Source organism: Pelodiscus sinensis, chromosome 1 (assembly GCF_049634645.1).
Source record: "Pelodiscus sinensis isolate JC-2024 chromosome 1, ASM4963464v1, whole genome shotgun sequence".
NCBI lineage: Eukaryota > Metazoa > Chordata > Testudines > Trionychidae > Pelodiscus > Pelodiscus sinensis.
In genome coordinates, this window is record NC_134711.1 from 300,398,916 (window position 1) to 300,423,250 (window position 24,335).

The 24,335-nt window shown below is 39.5% G+C and overlaps 1 protein-coding gene across 7 annotated transcripts in view; it reads left to right on the forward strand.

Moving 5' to 3' along the window:
• Nucleotides 1–24,335, forward strand: part of LNX2 (ligand of numb-protein X 2) — a 90,222-nt gene that overhangs the window by 46,523 nt on the left and 19,364 nt on the right. For 5 of the 7 annotated variants that reach the window (XM_075919226.1, XM_075919227.1, XM_006138913.4 and 2 more), the window contains 4 exons: nucleotides 11,567–12,079; nucleotides 19,073–19,320; nucleotides 19,724–19,864; nucleotides 20,483–20,682. In XM_075919226.1, the coding sequence (XP_075775341.1) occupies nucleotides 11,679–12,079; nucleotides 19,073–19,320; nucleotides 19,724–19,864; nucleotides 20,483–20,682 (990 nt within the window). In that variant the 5' untranslated portion in view covers nucleotides 11,567–11,678. Of the gene's footprint in view, nucleotides 1–5,488; nucleotides 5,513–11,566; nucleotides 12,080–19,072; nucleotides 19,321–19,723; nucleotides 19,865–20,482; nucleotides 20,683–24,335 lie in introns of those variants that run through there. The other 2 variants (XM_075919229.1, XM_075919230.1) reach the window with 2 other exon arrangements.

Consider the following 24,335-nt stretch of genomic DNA (forward strand, 5'->3'; position numbering starts at 1 on the left):
GAACTGGATACATGGGAGTGGGCTTTAGAGAACGTTTAGCTTCTTGATTGATGGTTTTCTGCTGCCTAAATCTCTCCACGCAAAAAGGGCAACCCAGATGCTTTAAGCTGTTAGTTAGATTGTCTTGTAGGAAATAAATGCATGGATAAGCAAAATTTTCACTCTGCCATCCTCCGCAAATCAGTAAGAAGGAAGTGGTCTGACTAATTATCCCTTTGCTGTTAATTTCTTTACTGCAGGCATACTAATTTTTCTTGGACACAAAATCCTTAGTGATGTTAATCAAAGGTTGTGTTGGTGCTTTTCAGTACTTTGGAGAAAAGCCATGTTTATCTGAAATATTTAAGCTTGGGGAAATTGTTTTTGCAACTAAGAGAGCGGTCAAGTTATTTAAATTTTGTACTCTTTTTTAAAAAATATCCTTTGTTTTTAATACAAACAAATCCTCACACTTGGTGAATGTACAGTTTTGAATGATTTTTCCTTATTAGATTAAACACCATTTACTTTTGAAATAATGTACTTTATTCTTTGTACTGATAGAAGAACATAGCACGGTGTTCGAGAGAAACAAAATTCACCTTCTAGTTTCATCTGCCTGAAGCATAATGGTGACACATCCATAGGGGCCTGTGTTTTATTTTCATAGTATAATACAAGCTGGGGCAATGTCTGTAAAATTCTGTATATTTATTTTTGCATTATGACATATAATTGTTGTGGCCACAGAATTGCCAGCTTTCCTTTTCATATCCTATTCCACTATAATGTGGGTTTTGAACCTTGAAGTTATAAACAAGGATTCACGATCACTTCCCTATCTTCCTAGTTAGATGGGAGGGAGCTCCCATAACGTTTGTGAGTTGTAACATGGGGTCACAGTACAGATATGGAAAAGAGAGAGGCCCTTGTACTGTGAATTTTTGTGGTCTTAGTTTGAACTCTTGTGCCCTTATTTTGATGTGATTTTTTAATGTAAAATTTTAAATACTTGTGGTTATATGTCCAGATATGACTACTGGCATATGGAGCATCTCTTGAGGGTTCTGTTCTTGACTCTAGCTCTTTATGTATTTTCAAAATATTCTGCCATTATTTAAAGGTTTTGAGATAAGATTTCATTGTTATGCAGATGATTTGTATTTTATGTCTGATTCTGGTATCAAGCTTGCTCTTGCTTTTTAAGTTGATCTACTGAAATTTAGTATTTGACAGTAACAGATGGTCATTGTCTTTAATATAATTCAGATTACTGTGCTGTTAATTTGGTCTGAAGCACTAGAGTAAAGTAACTTGGGCCTGCTTTTTTAGAAAACTTGTATATTTTAGACAGCTCTTTATCCATCTATGAGATTTTGTTTTGAATTTTTAATAACAAAGCCTGGATAGAACATTTGTTTTCTTTAAATGGCATAAAAACTTGTTTATGCTTTGAATAGAGACACTCTTACTGTTTTTATTTATGAAGTACTGTGTGCTCTCTTGCTCAACAATGGTTACTTTTAAATTTCTAATGGGCATGCCTGCAAGGGTTACACAATTGTGTCTGAGTCTCTTGGGATACATCTACACTGCGACACTATTTCAGGATACTGCCAGTATCCCAAAATAGCTATTCTGCATCTTGACAGCGCGCCTGTTATTTCTAAATATTTTTTTTAAATAATAGGCATGCTGTTCTGATGTTCCTGTAAACCTCATTCCACGAGGATTAAGGGACATTTTGGAATATAAGTTTATTTCAAAATTTGGCGCTGTATAGACAGTGCAAAATTACAAAATAAGCTATTTCGAAATTAACTCAAAATAAGCTACACAACTTGCATATCTCAAATTGTGTAGCTTGTTTTGAGATATATGTCTACATTGCATCTCTCTTTGCTCTCTGCCTCAGTCAGGAGTGGCTGAAGTAAGTCCTTGATGGAAGGAGAGAAAGCTCATAATTTTGGTGATTGTCACTAAGTGAGGTTGGGTATATTTGCATCACACAGATAGTGTTTTAAAAATTAACTTTTTCCTTCACTCACAACATTGTTTATTCTGCTGATATATCTTGGTTTCTCTTTTTCTCCAACTTTTTGAGGGCCTCTTGCTTGGTGTAAGTTTTCCAGATTTCCTACATCTAATTAAAGGTTTCTCCTCTTTCTTCTCCCCTTTCTTTTGAGTCATGGATTTCTCATGTAGCTTCTGTTTGTCATGATGAACTTGGTGATGCATCACCAAGAGGCTTATAAAATACCAGTCCTCCTCTCACCTGTTTCCACTAAGATATGTTTGACTAGAATAGGTCTATTGCAATCTCCTGGTCCAAAAATGAGGGTTCCCGCTAAATCTATTGTGGAAGGTGGCCATTTGATGATTTTTGCACACTTTAAACTAGGGATGTGAATGTGTAACTGTGTATATGCTTAACCAATGAGCCCAGACTCATCGGGTAATGTTCACGGTTATACTCAGGCTCTCAGTATGTGCAGGGAGCCACCTTAATAATCAGCTCCCAGCATACACCAGCTCCTGGGGAGCCAGCTGCCACCCTGTATATTAGAAGCAGCAGCATGGAGTGGCAGTCAAGAGCTGCTATGTGCGGGGAGCCAACTTAAAAGCCAGCTCCCTGCGTGCACTGGCTCCCTGGGGTGGCAACAGAAGTCAATATGCACACATGCACCAGCTCCTGGGAAGCCAACTGTCACCCCTCATGTAACCATGTTAATTACACTCATTTTAACATCCTTACTTTGAACAAACATGTCTAGAAAAATATTTGTGTTTTGTTTTTGGTGGGAGTTTTTTGGAGCGTAGTTAGTGCCCAGTTTAACAGGGTTCCTTTCTGGCACCTTTTAAGCTACTTTCGTGTAGATTGTACCTTCTCCTTCCTGTTCATCTTTCCTTTAGTTGACAGGCTCACTTGGATCCTATCAGTATAAACAAGCAGATCACAGAACATAAAGTTACAATGATATTCCATTGATCCAATTATTCCAGAGATTATAAGAAAACATACAGTAGGAGTCCTTGCAGGAGCCCTCTGTTTAAAGGAGATGCTCTCATTAAAGCATGTAGCTCTTTGTTACTATGGAAACATAGCACACCACAAATACGAAATGCACGTTTTAGTAGTGTTTACTCTTGCATGATATGCATTCAGATTTAGGTGAGGCTTCATTTGTTAGCGAGCAAAACTGCCTTCCTGCTGAAGGTAATGGAAGTGCTTTTTTAAAAGATGTGATTTATTTAAAACCCTAAGCCTGAATTCCTGAAGCATAAAAATAAAAAGCACTGTTTGCAGTGTGTTCTTGAAATTCTGTGAGGTTGATGCACTGTCCAATTGCACAGTTTTAACTGTATAGTATAATTGTTATATGCACATTGTTTTTATGGAATGTAGATACTTAGCATAGGGGGGGAAAGATAGTGTAAATAGATGACAGTAGTTTGAGCCAAATGTTGTTTCGTTCTAGTATAATGTTGACCAAAACAAAACTTAACATTGGAATGCAATTTTATTTGCTTGAATACAAAAGGTCTGCTTATTTTTGTGAACGTAATATTTTGATATTCCTGCATGATAGGGCTGAACATCCATCTGAAATTTTCTATTATTGATACCTTAACAGAAATCTGCCAGGTCACAGCACTTCTACATCTCTAGCAATGTTATTGATTTTGACTTGCTAACCTGCTGCCTGTGGCTTCATAGCATTTTAATAGTTTATATCCTGCAAAAACTTGACAGTTGTCAAGCTGCTGGTGTGCTGAGGCTACAATCTATCATGCTGACCAGTATTGTCTCGTTTCCTTGTTCTGCCCAGTCAGCTTATCTATAGCTGTTAGTTTTATCTTATATTTACCTTTGGGTGCAGGACCTGTCTTTTTCTTTTATACTTGTACCACACTTTGCACAGTAAGATCCTGGGGCTCCAGTGCTTGTAAGTAGTAGTAGTAATAATAATAATTACACAAAGTTAGAATTGAGATAAAACTTTTAGTATTTTCCAAGTCAAATCTTACAGGAATACTTTAAAATGACATTAAAATCTGAATTCCTTCACATGAATATAGGAGCACCCCGAATATCTGAATCGTTAACATATGTTATAAAGCCATCAGAGTGTTGTTTCTAGTTTTGCTTCATTTACATAAGTATTTCTACTACACAGTTTCAATAATCAAAACAAACTGTGCCTGCTAAATCAGGTGACAGCCAGTGTAGGCAGTGGGAATTGACATGCAACACTGCTATTGTTCTAGAGCACCAGATGTTTGTCCTGAAAAATATGATGAGATTAAATATGGAAGAGTTTCTGCCATATCTAATTATCTAGTCATGCTATTTCTTACTTGAAACTGTTATCTCAGTCACCAAATTACAGGACTATGTAGCACTTGAAAGTGCTACATAGTCCTGTATTTTGTTTCAGTTAGACCAGACTAACACGGCTACATTTCTATCACTGTTCACCAAATTAGATACTGTATTTACTGCTAAGCATGATACTGGACCAAACATTGCATTAGGAACCAGGTATGACATTGCAATCCTACCACCCCCACCGACAGAGGGGGAGGGCGCAAAGAGGGCAATTGCCATGGGGCCTAGTGTTTCCAAAGGACCTGAAGCACCCAGCTACTGCTGCCGCAGGATCAGCAGCTCCAAAGCCCAAGACCCTTTAAATCACCACTGAAGAGCCAGGCAGTGTGCTCCAGGATGTCTCAGGGCTGGCAGGGGGAGGGACTGGAGACCTGCATGGTACACTCCGGGTGGCGCTGAGGGCTAGCTAACTACCACCAGCCCCAACCCTTCTGTCCAAGGGCCCACCCCTTCCAGGAGCATGGAGCTGAGCATCCTCCACCTTGTCCAGGGGCCCCGCAAGTCTTTTGGCTCCTCTGAATCCAATGCAGTATATGTGTCAATGATATTGTTTTCGGTTTATAAATGGTTTGTGTATCACTGTGGGCCAGGTATTATAAGCAATTCTGGGGGAAGAATTACTGCAGCGTCTCTAGAAACCAAAAACAATGGCAGGTGATTAAGATGAATCATTTGGGGAGGCATATAACTCCTGAGGGATGTAAAATCCTATTTATTTGGTTAACTGGTTAACCGATTAAATGTGGGGAAGGGTTGTAGCCCCTCTGCCATGGACAAGGGAGCAGCCCCTGCCTGCATAGGGTCTGTGGGGAGCTGCTCCAGTCCATATCATTTAACCCGAACTGGTAATCCTTACCCATTTAAGGGGGAGGCTTGCTAGTTAACCATTCACAACCATACTCCAGTGAGGTTCCCCCCACTCAGGAGGCTCACGTATACTGGTTCAAAGTGGTTTCCAGACACCAAGAGATCAAGGGCTTTTGATTTTAAAAAGCTGTTTTTAAACTGACTTGGGGCCTCCTTTGTGATCCTGCAAATGAACAGGTTCTTCTGTCCAAACGGGGGGGCCCCAGCTCTTGAAGAAAGAATGGAAAGACTTTGGCTAACTGTGGCCCTGGCCCATAAGACTAATGGTGATCTCTGGTAAGCTTTTAGTGTGCTTTAATATTTTTTTGTTTTCTTTCTTATTTTACCATAAGAATAAAGGTGCTTGCCTAGAAAGAGCTGTGCAGTAACTTGGAAGTGCTGGCAGTACACAGTTCACAGCCCTTGCAGAGAAAGCAAAGCACAAGTGCTAGTCTCAGCAGACTGGCTTACTGGTGGGATCATAGTGTAAGGCAGGGAGCTATGCAGCTTGTAAAACCACCAATCAAAAGACAAGAGTGCCTGTACAGAGACAGGTGATGGCTGGAGTGAGTGGGCATTTCTGAAGTACACCCATGGAACAGTGAAATACAGGTGTGATTACCCTGAAACTATGAAACCATATTAGAAATTTTTTATTTTGTCTCTGCAGTGGTTTGGGACAAGTAATTCAACCTCTCCTTGTTTCCTCGTCTACATGATACAGGGGTGGTGCTTACCTCTGCCATTTGAATTATACTAGGATTAGTTTATATTTGTGTAAAGGTTTGAAAATGTAAAAAATATGTAATTTTTGGAGAATATTTAACAGCTAACTTTATGTACTCAGCTGGTACGAGTATCAGAGGGGTAGCCGTGTTAGTCTGAATCTGCAAAAGCGACGAGGAGTCCAGTGGCACCTTATAGACTAACTGAAGTGTAGGAGCATAAGCTTTCGTGGGTCTTTGCCCACGAAAGCTTATGCTCCTACACTTCAGTTAGTCTATAAGGTGCCACTGGACTCCTCGTCGCTTCAGCTGGTACGGTAATGGGTGAAGGTACAATAACCAGAATAGAAGAAAATTCAGAAATCTTTAAAGGACCTTTTGACTCTAATACCTATATTGTCTTTAGTCAATTTATCCTGTGACCCAGCATGTTGATAAATGAAGGATTGTGATTGTTTATCTAGTTATTTAGGGCTATCTGTTGGACTGCATTAGAGCAGCTCTGCATCAGCCAGTCTGAACATATTTTGCCTATTTGACTGCAGTAATTTAGTCACTTCTGGATGATGTATAGCCTCCACACTAACTCCTACACTTCCCTTCCCAGAGCTGCTGGGGAAAGAGAGTATGGTTTGGGCATATCTGTGCCTCCGCAAGTAAAGTAGTTCCTTAGGGCTGTTGGCAGCCAGCCCAAATTTAGAAGTGCTTAGGGTCTGGGGGAATAAGACAGCATAAAACATCCCTGAAATAGGGCTGGGATTATTTTTCCAGTATCGGTTTGGTTTCATAATTTTAAATTGGATATTGATTGGGTTTATATACATTATATTTAATGAGAAAACGTCCATTCCAAAAATAAATTGATACATAGATTAGATACAGAACAATGGAATCTAGGTCATTTTAGTCTTGGAGAGAAGCTAACGCCATGCAGGAAGGCCACAGAGTACAGCAAAGGAGCAAAAGTGGCAATCATTGAGAGGTTTCTCATTTTGTCTTTCTTTTCATTGAAAGACAAGATGCAGACGGAGTAGCGCATGCAACTGTAATGTAAAACTTGAAACTTTTAAGAGGAATTGGAAATGTAAAACAGTTATTTTTAAAAAAAAAAAATTGCATATTGGGACCATGGAAAAACTATTGTACAGTTTTTAAAATGATAAATAATGATTAAGATTGAATCCTGCAATAATTTCTTAATGTTAGATTTTCAACATGTCTAGTTCAAATTCATTCATTGATAAATACATAGTCGTCTTTAAAATGTCAGGTAAGTGAAGGGGACAGTAAGCTAGTGTGAGGGAGGATGTAATTATTGCTGTGAACTTTGTTCATGGCATGTTTTTTTACAGTATTGTTCCAGGAAAAAAGGTGAAAATCATAGTATTTTAATCTATGCAAAAAAAAAAATTAAAGTTTCAAGCACTGCAGGAATTTTCACTGAGAATTGGTTATGTCGGTAAATCAGAACCAAAAGATCCATAAAGAAAACCAATTTTAGACAACTTTTTTTTGCACAGTTGGATATCCAGATACAGACTATTGACAAAAAGACAAGGCATTTTATTATGGAGAAAAGTATATTGTCTCTGTTATTCTACTGTTTTAACCCAGAAGACTTATTTTCGGGTGAATTTTATGTGTTAAAGGACAAAGTTAGAAAACTTTTGCTTCCCCCTCAGCTTTTTTTCACTTGTTTGCAATTTTCTTTACCTGTTACTATAATTCCATGAGACATCTTAGCAGTTATACAAAGTCATTCTGGTTATAAGATATTGAATATTGGCTTTCACTAGCCATGGAGGGAATGGATCCTTTCAAGACTGGGAAACTGATCTCTTTTGGAACCTCCAATTTCAAAGGAACATAACACTTAAGAAAACAAGAAGGGTCTGCTACCTCCTCTGACTCCGCTTCCATGAGATCAGAGATAATGTACTGTTATTTATTAGATTACTCCTATCTGCAGAACTCATTGCAACAGAAAATAAAACCAGTTGAAGGTTGTGCCACTAAGACAGAATTGCTTCCTCACCCACCACGCTGGGCCCGCAGGCCGTAGGTAGCCAGTGAGGCTTAGGGTACCCACCCCCTGCAGCAGTGTGTGCTGACACTGGTGCTCCAGCCATTCAGGGAGCTCCCTGCTGCAGGAGGGAAGTTGTGAACCTCGCAGGCCTGGTTTGCATTTGGCCCATGGGCTCTGCCTGGTGGGGAGAGGAAGCAGCTCTGCCACTCTAAACGCCCTAAGCATTTTCCAGTCACTGTCACCATCCTTGTCAGATGGGTGGTTAGGGTATCGCTATTGCTATAATCTTAGAGCATAGCATTACTATGGTACAGTTCAGCTCTTTTAAAACTTTTATTTCATTTGATTCTATGCTTTCTTTTACATCTAGTAGAACTTGCCAGAGGATGTGGTGAAGGTTAGGACTTTAACAGAGTTAAAAAAAAAAAGAGCTTGATAGATTTATGGAGGTTAGGTCCATGATAGATTGATGGAGGTTAGGTCCATCAATGGCTATTAGCCAGGATGGGTAGGAATGGTGTCTGTAGCCTCTGTTTCTCTGAAGGTGGGTGACAGGAGAGGGATCACGTGAGGATTACCTGTTGTGTTCCCTCCCTCTAGGGTATCAGCAGACAGGATACTGGGCTAGATGAACTGTTGGTCTGACCCAGTTTGGCCATTCTTAAGTTCTTATGTTGACTTTGTAGCACCTACCTGTTCTGTCCTTCCAATATACATTGAACTCTGATATTACTGTGTCCCATTGATTATCCTCATTCCACCCCATTTCTGTGATGCCTATTATGTCAGTATATTTGCTCAATGAGGCACTCTAGGTTATTCTTCTTATCCTTCAGACTTCTAGCATTTGTACATGAACACTTGAAAAACGTGTCACTTTTTTAGCTATCTGACATTACATGATGTAGTTGAATGAGACTCTTTTTCATTTGACTGTTTTGTAAATTCCCAAATAATTCTATAGAAAGTGATCCTACTTTCTACATTTATGTTTTTGACTGATTTGGTGTATAGAGTAGGGATGTAAAATCCCATTTAATTAAACATGATGTTCAATCGGCTAACTGATTAAAGAGGGTGCGTGGATGGGGTGGGCCCCGCGTGGCTGAAGCAGCTCCTACCCATGGCAGACAGGGAGCTGCTCCAGCCCCCACCATTTAATCGGAACTGGTTATCCGTTCACATCCCTAGAATAGGGATGTTAAGTAGCAGTTAATTAGCTAATCGAGTCGGTGATGGAATTTCCATTGACTACTTGATTAGTTGATAAGGGGGAGCGCTTGCTACCCCCCACTGCGGCTCTGGAGTTTAAATGTAGTAGGAGCCGAGTGCGCAGGCAGCCCGGCTTTTAGCACATTTAAACTTCAGAGCCACAGCAGGGTTAGCAAGCTGGGTGCAAGCAGGGTTAGCAAGGTGGTGCAAGCTGGGACTAAGCAGTCCTGGCTCGTGCTGGCTCCGGGACTGCGGTTCTGCTCCATCTGTCCCCTCTTCCCCCACCATTGAGACGGTGCAGGGGGGAACTGGCTTTTAAGGGATGGGAGAGAGCGTGTAGTCGAGTAGTTACTTAGCTATCCGATAAGCCTAAGCTTATCGGGTAGTTGACTACTCGAGTAGTCACATCCCTAGATAGAGAAGTCATTAAGAAAGTTCCACTCTTTCTATATAATTGTATTGACCAGTGTCAACATAAAGTATAGAGGAGGGTTCTAGACACAAGACTCCTTGTCAAATTTTTGTCACATTTCCTGTGAAAGATATTTGACTAGTTTCCATGTCATTTACTTCTACATTCATTGGCACTAGTAACAAAGAGCTGCTACCCCCTGTTTTCTCATGAAATCCTTTGCAGAAGGTGCACATTATCTACTACAAGATAGGGCAATGAGCAGCATCCGTTTCCAAAGCAGTATAGAATCCTGGATTACAAATTACTATTTAATCCTTTTTGCGTCAAAGACTATCGTAATCCTTGCAAAATATGCCTAAACTCTTCTGTTTGGCTGTGTGAGGTTAGAATGTACAGTCTAGCAAAATGGAGGAAAAACATTTTTGCAATGCAGGAAAATTACAAAGAACTAAACAGCTTTTTAGAGAAATAAAAAGCCTAAAGTACATTAAATTTGTTTTCTAAATAAAAACATTTGTAGTGGCAAAGCTGCTAGGAGGCAGAAGTGGTTATTATTTAGTTTTTTGTTAAGGGAGAGTAAATTAGAATAAGAATTGGTGAGGCGCCCAGTCAGTGTTTGCATGAACTTTAGGTCTGCTATAGAACCGAAACATCTGTGATAGGATATCTCAGATGTCTAGTTTCCTGGCCATGTATATCTCATTAATTATTAATAAAGTTACCATGCTTAGGGTTTGGAAAATAAATCCCATAATAAGCAAGGGCTAAACATTGGCTTAGACTGACATTTAAATATCCTAGTTAGGTGTAAATTCTTTCGTAAAAGTCTACATAGCACTAATTTTGAAATAAATCACTATTCCAAAATGTCCCTTACTCCTCTTGGAATTAGATTTGCAGGGACATCGGAATAGCAAGCTCATTATATTTTGAAATAATGGGCATGCTCAACAGACACAAAATAGCGCTGCAGTGTAGGCATAGCCTGTAAGTGGTCTTAGAGCCACAAGAAAGGACAGTACACCAGGTCCAGAAGGTGTGTGGGTTACATGTGTTTAATTACATTAGATGTAAAAGCAAACATATTGGTTCTCTGGTGTCAGTAGTTATGCACATTTTTTTTCCTGGCCTTTCACTATATTTTGAATCAAGTGTATAATCATGGGTAGAAAAGTTACCCTCTGTGTGCAGTAATCTGCTAATTAAAAATTTATAGGCACAGTGTGGCGTGTGCACAGTTCTTTGTTAATCGGATGCCACAGACTGGGTAGCTCTTGAGCTTGCTGAAGTAATACATTTCTTCATGTATTAGAGTGTACATTTGATTATTTGATCTCATAATCCTCAGTTCACAATGGACTATATATATATGTTAATTGGTAAAACTTATTGTTTTGTTTTAATTTAAAGTAGCATAACGTAGTGTCCTTGCTGTTAATCTTCTTGGAGGCAAAAGCTATGCAATAAAGCAGCTGTTACATAGCAATAAAATGTTTCTAATTTAAAACAAAATTAATGTTATGGATTTGTTTCATTTAATCCTTTTATGATGGGTACCTGGAAAGAAAAATAAAATGTATATCTGTTAATCTAATTGGATCATTTTTAATATATTTTGATAATTTGACACAGTTTAAACTAGTGTTTCTTAAACTCTGTTCCATGACACACCGGTGTTCCATGAGCCAGTCGGAGATGTACCGCGACCTTTTCCTCTCTTTTTTTCTTTTCCCGGCCTCTGATGGAAGCTCGGTTGGAACACGTGGCAATTAAAGCAGCCACAACCGAATTTCCCTCTGCTTTTTTTTTCCCCCTCAACAAAAAAACACTTGGTGTTCCACATAAATTATAGTTTGGTGTTCCACGATCTTAAAAAGTTTAAGAAACACTGATTTAAACTGTTCTAATCAATATTCTCATACTGCTCATTTATAACACGGAATGAGTAACTTTACTTTTCTTGTATGTTGCAGAAAAATGACCTTTCATTAAAGACCACAAGAATAAGTCGCCTGTAAAAGAACCAAGACTACACAAGCAAGTCCAACCAATAAAGAAACAAAACCTGCACCATATGTTTGTACAATGGGTACTACAAATTGTGAGATGGTTTCAGTAGAGCAGACTTCCTCCTTGAACCCTCTGTGTTTTGAATGTGGCCAGCAACATTGGACAAGGGAGAATCACTTGTACAACTATCAGAATGAAGTAGATGATGATTTGGTCTGCCATATTTGCCTTCAGCCTTTGTTGCAGCCATTAGACACCCCTTGTGGACACACATTCTGTTACAAGTGCCTAAGAAACTTTTTGCAGGAGAAGGATTTCTGTCCATTGGATCGTAAAAGGCTCCATTTTAAACTCTGCAAAAAATCCAGTATTCTCGTACATAAACTGTTAGACAAATTGTTTGTTTTATGTCCCTTTTCTTCAGTATGTCAGGAGGTAATGCAACGATGTGAGCTGGAAGCACATCTCAAAAACAGGTGAGCAATGGAGAGATTGTATAGTACAGCTTTTTGCATTGTTAGGATAGTCTTATAGTGGTGTAAATTGTGCGGTCTTACAGGGTAAAACTTTGTTAAATATTCAATATAGAAGATATTTATTGACAAATCTGTTCCAGGAACCGGTCTGTTGCTCTTTGCCTAGCTGTGTTAGTTTTGTTTTTGTTTTTGGTGGTTTTATTGTTGTCTTTTGTTTTGAGAGAGAGAGAGCATATTCATTTATAAAAGGTTTAATTTTTCGGTATGTTTCATCCTGTGAGTGCTGGCGAACTGTCAACTCTCAAGGAGTCTAGCGGAAATTTAAAAAAAACTTAGCACTTTGCAGGATTGGGCCACTTATCAGCAGGCATGGTGGGTTGTACTGTAGCCTGGAAAGCATAAAATGTGGAGTATCCTCATTTTTTTTCTGTGGTCTATTTCCAGACCTGAAAGAAACTGAGCTGCTGTGAGTTGTAAGATGAGTAAAAATGGCTGCTATAGAGCACCTAAAATGGATTATTTTTGAGAGCCTTGTGGCCCAGATAGGATGGAGGTGAAAACCTTAAAACTCCACCAGACTGCCTGAATTTATACTGTAGTTGCTACCCTGGTGAAGTGATGGCCTCTTTGAAATTTCTTTGCAAGATATTACTCAAATGTTTGGGCATTTTGCTACACAAATTAAATTAACTGTGGTAATTTTATATTTCTTTCCTCTCTCACTCTTCAGTATCTTGAAGTATTGAAAGGAGACTAGGATAAAGGGAAAAAGGAACACAAGCAACCAAACTAGAGAAGATGAAGTTATGTAACTTGACCCCTTCCCCAGTATCTGCTATATGCACAATTGAGGACAGTACTAGCTAGTAACACCATGTTGTGTAATCTAGGTGGGATTTCACATGTAAATATAAACTATCATTTTTTGTAAAGAAGAATGGTAACATTCTTTGTTTCACTGAGTGACCTTTTATTATTTTTGTTTTTTAAACAATATTTCAGGGTATTTTCAGTAAATATTTAGAGAAGGTTATTATTATTCTTATGGAGTAATGGAGCCAAACAGAATCAAATTTGGGTCCTGGACAAAAATGCAGGCATCCTCTTGCATTTGGTGTGAAAGCTGAAGTTTGACGGTTATAGCCGCTCAGTGTGCTCAAAAGCTATGTGAATATGTAAATCCTTGTAAGTGTCACATTTAAAAAGTTTGAGGTCTTAAAACAGGAGAGGAATATAGTCAAGTATTAAATGAAGAGTGGAGGGTGATGGATAAAAGGGAAGTATGGAATGCATCTGATCCCAGAATTTTTTTTCTACCCATAGATGTTGAATTTCATTCAAGCCTCTTTATATACGCATTGGGGTTTTAATGTATTACATACACTGCTAAAGCAGGAGGTTTCCATAGAGTTCTTTCTCTGCCTTACTCTGAAAAAAGGTCAAGGCCGCCCTCCCCAGTGAAATTACTGTTTTTAATTTCCATTCAGCTTTCTGACAGCAACTTTCAGTTTTTCAGGGTAGGGTCACACCTAAAATTCATTATCGGGGTGGGGGGAGGAGTCTGGTTTGTCTAACCATATAACTCTAATATATTAAATCTACTATTAAAAAAAAAGATAAAACTAACAAGATGCATCCAGAACATTTAAATTCAAATGACGTCACTGTTGTTGCCCTCACCTTCCTAGCCCTCTTCCATTATTTGTCATTTTTTTACTCAGTTGAGTCAAATTTGGGGTGTATGATCCTTACAGCAGGGACTTATCACTTTGATATAAAACACCATGCATACTCACTTCAGAACTATATACAATCTCTGTTTGTCTAATGCACAAATCATATCATGAGGCCTAATTTAAACTGTCAGAATGTATTCCCATCAATCAGTGTTACCAAATTTTAGTTGCTGTGCACCATGCATATGGAATTCCTTCTTTCTGTTGACTTGTGCTCCTCAGAACCTGTCCCACATTTTAAATGCCTCTACTGGCATAAAAGCTGAAATAAATGCATAGCTTGAATTGGATTTGATATGTAGTGGTGAATCCAATAAAAAACTACTAGTGATTATTAAATGTTAGAGATACGTAACATTCAATACAGTTGTAATCTTTGTCATAGATACTACAGACCAAGTTTCAGTGAGCACTGGAATGAACTATCTTGCTTTTTAAAGAAATGAAATATTCTTGGTTAACCTCACTGATAAAAACATTCAAACTCAAACTTAAAATTTCCAGTAAAATAATATTTGCCTTCATTTATGCATAAAAGCTGCAAGAAATTTCATAATCTCCACCAGGCAGTGTGTGGGGTAAATGCTAACTACTCTGTTAAGGAAATTAGAAACACAAGGGACATACTTGATTTCATGGTCAATAATCACCCCATGTTACCTCATTACTTAATAAGAATAATCTTGATTTATTAATTTTTTAGGTTCATCAAATTTGCTTGGGAACCACAGAGCCTTAGTCAGCCCTTGCAAGTATCTCATATTTTATTACAGTACTGGAACATGCAGTATTTAGAAACCTTGTTAATAACTAACAATGATATTGGTACCTACTTTATGAAAGGTCATTTATTTGACACCAGTCCAAGAAAATCTTACTGAATTTCTGCAATATTCTATTTAAAATCAACGTATTTATTTTATTTTCAGATTTAGTCAAATTCAGTTCTAGAGTGGTACAGCTTTGGTCCAGCACAATGCAGTTTTCGTTCATATGAAGATGTAGCTCTTATACAGTATTAGAGTTTTTAAAATATTATTTTATTTAAACCAAGTCTTAACTTGCAATCCATTATTGAAAATGTATAGCCACTTCAGAAGGTACCAGGACACTTTCCTATATCACTGAATACTTAGAACTTCCTTTAAAAGGAATTTTTGTGGAAAGTTAAATTTAGACCTTTTATAAAAGCCTCTTTTGCCGGAGAATCATTTTAGTTGCTCAGTAGTTGGAAACAAGCATATTTAATGTGTACATTCATATATGAGTATAGCAAGATTTACAGAAAAATTTATTACAAAAAATGCAAAATGTACCATTCAAAAGTAAGGAAAATCCGAAGGATGCTCCATTGGCTTTGACCACTGGAGTTTGACAGTTCCTTACTTCACACCTATTCTCAGTTTGGTTCCCATCAACAAGATGCTCTGGTGAAAGCCTAGCTCATTGCCATGCTTGACTGCTGGGAAGGGAGAAACTGCTGAGATTCCCGTCAGGATGCTATCACTGGACCCTGTTTGGGGGATCTCATCTTTCATATCTGCCTCTAGCTACTTAGTGTCTGCATTTGAAGCTTTGCCTGCCTTCCAAATGTTCATCCGTTATGTAACGGTTCATCCATTTCCCACTCCTACCCCTTCTGGCTACTGAGGGGTTCCTTATTGCTTCTCTTACCTCTCCTCCAGCTCCCAAGCTTTCACAAGAAAGGGTGGAGGGATGATAGATCCCCACAATGCAAATCATTCTTCCTAAGGCTTTTTTTAAGTCCTCCCCACCATACACTCAAAACAAATAGATACCCCCCAACACATAGGCTTGCTGCTGACCTGCTGCTTGTAGTCCTGATAGGTCTTATACACTTGGCACCCTGATCTATGGAAAATCTATTTTAGATCATGTTGAAGATTTTTAAAATGCTAATGCCACCTCTTCTTGGTGGTATATGGGAAACCGAACAGTAGTGAATTATTTGGCCCAGGTACTATACCCGACTGCCACTTGCACAAATCCACACAACTTTCCTAGATGAACACACACAAATTAGCATAATCACCCCACAGAAATACCTCCAGCACGTACAATTACCCCAGAAATAACTCTGAGGCCTACACTGTCAGTTGAAACATTTTGAAGTGATGGACACTGCTAGAAATGTGGCTGAGAACTCTTTTTATTTGGACTATCACCAACTTCAATCATCATTATGACTTGTAGTCTGTTACCATCCAATTTTTAAGGTCTCAGACATTTTTTGATATTTTACATGCACAACTTTATGAATTATATCTGTGCAGCAGCATAAACTTTTAGTTAGTCATAAGTAATCAGAATCTATATACTGCAATAGGATAGACAGACATTCTAGGTCTATATAAAAGGTCACATACTAACTTTCACAACAAAAGGAGAAGGGAAGGAGAGACCTTTGTAACTCAACCCCTCCGCCTCAAAGATTAGTTAGGCCCTCCTTCCAGCTCCCAAAACAAATAGATGACTTTCGTGCAAGTTTATCCTTAACTCGGCTACCCCCTGAAGCTTTAGTGCAAGGGTTTGTGGATCACTTGTGATTATTAAAGAGTTGGCAATGTCAGAACTAAATAAATGTATTGCCTTTACAAGACAGTTAACATTACTGGCAACAAGACTGCCTGACCAGTAACACTTTTGGGGGTTGAGTGGCATTTCTTCATCTATGAGGCTCTTCTTACAAGCATTTGTTATCTGTAAACTGGATTAATTATGTTCTAATGGTTTTGTCATATAGAGTATTGCACAGAAAGGATTACAGTGAGATCACTGAATTTGCTTGACATTTTATCAAACTTTCCTCATTTTAACTTCAGTTTATAATGCTCCTATTTTGGAAAATAATACTAAAACCTGTTTTTTTTAGAAGACTTCAGTTATCTGCCAAATGCATATAGGAAATATGCCCTATGGAAGAACTAGCACCAGATTGTAGTTTTCACATAAATTGTGAAACAAAAAAACAAAACAAAACAAACAAAACAAAAAAAGTGTTCTTTAATTGTATCAAAATAAAATTCTAGATTACTTCAGCATCCCCAAACTGTGGTCTCTATAGAGCTCATGAATCATAGAATACTAGAACTGGAAAGGAACTTGAGAGATCATCAAGTCCAGTCGCCTGCTCCCATGGCAGGACCAAGCACATTCTATATCATCCCTGATAGATGTCTGTCTAACCTGCTCTTAAATATCTCCAGTGCTGGAGATTCCACAACCTCTCTAGACAATTTATTCTAGTGTTTAACCACCCTGACAGTTAGGAAGTTTTCCCTAATGTCCAACCTAAACCTCCCTTGCTGTTGTTTAAGCCCACTGCTTCTTGTTCTATCCTCAAAGGCCTTAACAGCTTAACTAAGGGCTCATTCAAGCAGTTATGAAGAAGAGTCCATAGAATCCCAAGTGGGGGAAACAGAAGAATGTGCATTTCCAACCTAACCCCTAGGTCAGGAAGCAAAAAGAGCTGGAAAATGAAAGGATTTATACTACAGGCAGTCCCCGAGTTACGCGGATCCGACTTATGTCGGATCCGCAGTTACGAATGGGGTTTTTCTCTCCCTGGAGGACGGGAGCGGCGGGACGCCCAGATGCGCCGCGGTCCTGCCGCTCGCATCCTCTGGGGCGAGAAAAGCTGCTCCGCATCTCCCTGGTCTGCTGGGGGGGGAGGGAGCCCCCCCCTCAGCAGACCAGGGAGACGCTGAGCAAAGCGGAGTACGCGGGCAGCAGGACAGCCCAGACGCGCTGCGGCTGTCCCACTGTCGGCGTCCTCCGAGGCTTTGCTCCCCGTCTCCCTGGTCTGCTGGTCTCCAGCAGACCAGGGAGACGCAGAGCAAAGCCACGGAGGACCCGGGCGGCGGGACCACGGTGCGTCTCGTTCCGCCGCCTGCGTCTCACTGGTCTGCTGGGGGGGGGGGGGAGGGCGCAGCTAGTGCGCCCCCCCCCCCCCCCCCCAGCAGACCAGGCTTTTCTCCAGACGCCTGTGGTAGAGCAGCTGGGGCGCTGCCGGTTGGTCCCGCAGCGCCGCTCTGCGCGCTACTGGACCAACCCGGCAGCACCCCAGCTACTCTGCCCCAGGCGTCCTGATTCAGCTGCTGCTGGTCAGTTTCAGCAGCAGCTGAATCAGGACGCCTGGGGCAGAGCAGCTGGGGTGCTGCTGGGTTGGTTCAGTAGCGCCGAGGAGCGGCGCTACTGGAGCAACCCAGCAGCACCCCAGCTGCTCTGCCCCAGGCGTCCCCAAGTCAGCAGCTGCTGAAACTGAGCAGCGCTGACTACAGGAAGCCCGAGGCAGAGTTGCTCTGCCCCGGGCTTCCTGGAATCAGCCGCTGATCAGTTTCAGCAGCAGCTGACTTGGGGACGCCTGGGGTTCTTAAGTTGAATTTGTATTTAAGTCAGAACTGGCGTCCAGATTCAGCCTGTTGAAACTCTGCCTCGGGCTTCCTGTAGTCAGCCGCTGGTCAGTTTCAGCAGCGGCTGAATCTGGACGCCAGTTCCGACTTACATACAGATTCAACTTAAGAACAAACCTACAGTCCCTATCTTGTAGGTAACCTGGGGACTGCCTGTAATTAAAAGAAAACTTAAGGACTGTGCATTTCTTATTCCTCTCCCTGAAATTATCTGCTGCTTGCTTTCTTTTTAACCAGGCTGAAGAAAGCCCTGGTTTTGGCTTCCTGTATACTAACCTAAGGTAGAGAAAATGCTCTGTTCAGAAAACATACATAAACACAAATGATAGCAGGATATAGTATTTTTCTTCCCTTCCAACCCTCATTTTATTTGTTATTTTTTAGGTACAGCTTCAGCCATGCTTCTATAGAGCTGACTCAAGCCGGTTTTAAATTAAGCAATAAAAATGGATATGTTAGTTTTTCCAGGCATAGATTGGTATGAGGGGAGGGGAAGCATGGAGGGAAGCTGAGCAGGGGCAAGCAAGGAGGGAAGACTCAGATTCAGAGTAAGGGATTGGGTAGCATGGAAATATGGTATCTATTCTTGGAAAAAAGGAAAGGACAAACAATAGGATGCCTGAAAGGGAGCAAGAGACTGGTAGGACATAGACTGGAAGGTGTGCTGATGACCAAGGGAACATGGAAGGGATGGGGGCTTGGGACTAGAAGAGGCATGGAAGAGAGTTGCAGGAAATTTGGAACTGGGATGTTTCAAGCTTTGTGCTGTGTAACATTGCCAATGCTCATCTATATTTGAAAGTAACTTGACAGTCTGTCTCTAGGTGTCCCGGAGCGTCCCATCGAAGGGTTGTACTGGAGAAAAGGAAGTCAAGCAAACTGCAGATGGAAGCTGAGAATGAAAATGGGCCTAACGTAATAGATCACCAAGGTACTTTATCTCCAGATACGGAGCATACGGGGACAGGAACAGTGCCAGTGGAGCAGAACTTTACACCAACTACTCTTCCTGCCTGGACCGATGAGCCTGGCCTTGACAACCCTGCCTTTGAAGAGAGCACAGTAACAGACAGTATGTCATGTTTGTCTTTTAATTCTCTGTTCTGTCTAAATCAAACCTAGAAACTTAAAATGATATAATTGTAAGTTTACCTCCTGCAAACAAATAACAAATCCTACATCTCCAACAGCTGTGCTTGTCCTGTAGTGTGTCTTATTGGCAAGTTAAACTCCCCAAAGAGTTCTTCACCTGAAAAATATTTCACTTGTATGAAAGCCCAATTGAATGGAAAAGATCTATCTATTGTTTTACTGTAATAGTATCATGTTGCTATCACAGAAATGATCAGGTATTGTAGAGCAGGTTAATGTCTTTAGCCTGCTAATGGTCCGATAGCTACAGTGAGGCAATGTGTTTTCTAAAGAATTGGCGAAATTGGCTTCTAAGATGAGATTTTTTTCCCCTGGATCAACAGGCTTCCCACCTATGGAATACTGTCCTGTTCGAACAAAAAGGCAACTGAGTAACTCCTGCATCCATCTGCATCGAACTAACAGTAACACCTCTAGCATCTGTGATATTAGAGAGGAAACACTGAGTCTTACCACAGAGGAAGGTGGTTTTTCCCCTTCCTTTTCCTGTTTGTAGCCTGTGTACTTGCCATTCATTAACATCCTCCTCTTCCATTGTAGCTGTCTGTGTTTGTGTCTGCCAGTATGCTTGCTTCTTGCCTTGACCTTCTAAATCAGTGACAGCTGTTACTGTTGTGCAGCAAGTTAAGGAAGGAGTGACCATATGTAATTCTAACTCTTGGGAGTAGGACTCACAATATTATGTTTCTTTTCTATTATTGCCTTTTATAAACTGAACTGAAAATAAAAAACATTTGAAATGGATAATTGAAAAGAAAATGTATGAAAAATAAGATAATTAATTATTTTAAAGGTTGGGTCCCAAAGGGTTCAGAATATCTTCCTTTTAAAGTAATACCTAACTTTTTCCTCTTAGTGCATGGATACTGGTTGCTTATTCTAGATCTTGATCTTTTTATTAACCAAGGTGTGTCAGCAAATAGTGGAGCTAATCCAATTTGTTTTATTTGTATTATACCATTTGTTTTATTTGTATTATACCATCATCTTGTATACTTATATTATCCTACAATAATTTGTAGTGTTGAAAATGTACTGGCTATAACATATATTCATTTTTCTGTATTTTTTTAACTTGGCAGCAACCCACCAGTCACCTAGCTTGCCTGAAGGAGAGATCACTACAATTGAAATTCACCGGTCCAATCCCTATATAGAGTTAGGAATTAGCATAGTGGGTGGCAATGAAACTCCTCTGATCAACATTGTCATTCAAGAGGTTTATCGAGATGGGATCGTTGCCAGAGATGGAAGACTCCTTGCTGGAGACCAAATACTTCAAGTATGGAATCGAATTAAATAGTCTATCTTACTTCCATGCATTCGTTCATTGCTGTACAATATGTCGTGAGATGGTGGTAGTTCTGCTGCCAGTCTGTGTTGTGTAAATGTTAGCATTGCAATATTAGTTCAAAAACAAATTATTATTGAGACTGAGCAGAATCTGTTGTTCCAGTAGTGATGCCAGTGATTGACATAGTTCATGGGGCTTGGCTTCCTATAATTATTTCTATTCAATAGTCTTTAAAACCGATAAGAGAGTCTCATTGTATTATTTTCTATTTTTAATAGCCTTAGATGTTCCTCCTCTTTTGAATTATAGGCACCCCTTCCAAAGAAAGCAAAGGTTATTTTTGGCTAGGATATTAATATAATTTGCCTTCTTCAACTGCATTTATGAATTATAAGATTGACTTTGCTTTGTTTATTATACTAACTAGGTTGTAATATAGCCTTCCAACCACATCTGCCCTGCTATTCCTTACTACTTCAAATCAATAATTATGTAGAAAAACAAAAATTTTGTAGTGAAGTCCTTCACTAATGTGATCTGAAATAACTTCAACAACAACAAATGATCCTGCAGCACCTTAGAGATGAACAAAAAAATGTAGATAGCATCATGAGCTTTCATGGACATTGAAATAGTTATTAATTTTTCCTATTTAAAATTAAGATAAAATAACTTTTATAATTATATCTTTTACAATTATATAATGAAAAAATAGCAGAAGAAAGGGTTAAAAGTTTTAACTCTGTTTTATTTCAATTGAGTTTTTTAATTTTATTTTCAGCTACCTTAAGTATTACCGTTCATTGGATCTAACATACCATAGTAATTGCTCCCTCATCACCAGCTTTGGGCTATTCCTCCTGGTACAAACTAGTTGCATTGGTCACTTTAACTTGACTTTAATAGAAATGTTTGATTTTCCATGACCTAGAGTTAGTGGATTGATCATATGGTGATTTTTTTATATTTATTTATACTTGGAATACTTGGAAGATCTGTGATTTCATCGATGTGGATATTTATTTATTAAAATTAAAAAATCCATCAGGTAGACATGGTTGGGAAATTTTAGTATCCTTTAAATAAAATTAGCATGGACTTCAGAAAATAAAATCTTCTTTTCCTGATGTTAAAGAAACCCACCCTTTTACTATCACAGAGTATTATGACAGAGGTTGTCAAAAAAATAACCCAACCTATGTTCATAACCAAGCAATTGCAGGTGTTGATTGGATCCAGTCATTTGCCCACCCAAATGGAAAAGTATTTTCTTTTTCAAGTGATCTTTAACATTTCAATACTTGACTTAGGGCACAAGGTTTAATACTATTATATAAGTAGTAGCAGACTTACCAGGTGTTACACAGGTCCTTCATGACAGGGCCTTGGGGGGTGCGGAGAATGTGCAGGAGGCTGGAGGCCAGAGGGTTGTTCTCTTAACCCCCCAGGTCGCTTACAGCCACCAGGGGCATGTTCTCTCTTTCCCCCTGTAATGTACCAGGTGGTCTGGGGGCACCACTGAGAGAGCCAAATCAGGATGAATTGCTTAGAACCAGAGCTGCTTACAGCTCAAGACTGGAGGTCCTGCTCTATAGGCACCAAACCAGTTACAAAGATCACTTCAGCTGCCACTCTGGCTAGCAGGAAGTCTCACAAGCAATCCCAGTAGACACTCCAGCTTTATCTATGCTACAACTAGCACCACACCTTATATAGATGAGACGTTATGAAAACCAAACTCACCAAATCCGAACAGGTTCTACCAATCCTAAAGGGCCAGCCACACTTCCAGTAGGGATGTTAGATATCGTTTATTTTAGTAATCAAGTAGCCACAACAATTTTTAGATGGTTACTAAAATAATCCTCCCAGAGCGAGTCTGGTAGCCAGTGCGCTCTGTAACAGAGGCAGCAGCGCAGAGTGGCAGGTAGAGCTGGTCCCTGAGGGGAGCCAATTTTAAGACTGGCTCCCGTCTGCCTCCCCACACCCCCTGCTGTTGCCTCTGATAGAGGCAACAGTACAGGAGTTGGGGAGGAAGAAGGACAGGCAGTTCCATGAGATCCATTGCTTGTGGGGAGCAGGCTTATTGGTTAATTGTTTAAACGACTGTAGGCTAACATCCCTAATTCCCAGATCAATTTATACCTAAAATCTTACCCAGAAGAGCATGCTGTGCCAATCCTTTAGAATCTAAAACCTAAAGGTTTATTAATAAAAAGAAACAAAAAGCTGAGAGTAGAATTGTTAAAGAAATCACATTAACTACATCAATCACCAAGTTCTTGATGCAGGCTCTTAGCAGAGATGTAATAAACTGCTATCTTAAAAGTCTCTGGACTATATCCTTTGTCAGGATGGGTCAACAAATACTTCTGGGTCCTCTGTTCATAGCAAGGATGCTTTCAAGTCAAGAGCAGGATTGAAAACAAAAATGGAGGAACCCTTAAGATCGTTGCATAATCTTGCCCATGTGGAGGGAAATCCATTGTTCTCCTGTGTGATGGAACCTCCTAAACTGGAATTGGTCATATGATCAAGTTACCTGTCCGTGTCCTTTTTAGGCAAACAGCCATGGTGTACCTGTCGTCTGCAGGTTCCCAACAGAATTTCTTAGGTGTTTATTGGCAACACTTAAGGTCCATTGTCCATGCAGCATAGCTATTCACTGAGTAGCCACCCCTCACAACAGGTGGGTGATGCCCGTTGCTGTCTCCCAGACCCAAACATTTAAAATACATGTACAGAGCCAATACTCATGACTTCATATATAAAAATCATACATGCATATAAGTAGCATAAACAGAGTCAGCAAAGCATAAGCTTTCATTAGGCACCTCACTTAGCCCACTTTGCGCAGAATTTGGAGCAAATACACAACAGTGGTATAACAATGATCTGCATGTTACTATTAAAATCAAATAATGTCACACCTCAAATATGATCTGATATTATTGGCTTCTTTCTGAGAACTGTTAGACCTGGAAAAAATGCTGGAAATGATCAGAAGGCTTGGAATTTCAGCTAATGCTTTGAAAACATTAATCTTTAACTCTCAAGAATATTAGAATATTGGGTGCTAAAATGGTAAGAACGGGAGGGGAAGAAAGATGGTGAATCTGAATAAATTGATTTTTGTGTCATGTGTTACCAAAGTTGTTAATTGTCTGTCTCACCTAGGAAAATGGAAAAAAACCATAGAATTTTATACTACTTCTGCCATCTTGAGCAGTTCAGTTTCCACATTCAGAATGACCCAGCACAATTAAGTAAAGGAAAATATTAGACTTAGAAGGAAAAAAGCATAAAGTCAACATTTTTTTCTAATGTACTTAGATCATTGTAACTCTTCTTGAATTTGGAAGCAAACTACTTATTCTGGTACTAACATAAGACTCAGATTCTCTGATGTCTCAAACATTGAGTAGGTACAAATATTCATGTACATGTTCTTAAAGATCTTGGAAGCTAATGCCAAGATTTCCAGAAACGAGTGCTTAACTTTGCACATTCACATTTTGAAATCCTCACCCTTAATTTTTATATGTTTGATATTGAACAGAATCAAACATTTTGGCAGTGTAAAGGTTAAATCAGATGTCACTTCACTTTAAAATTCTGTAATTCAGCACCCACCGGTGCTT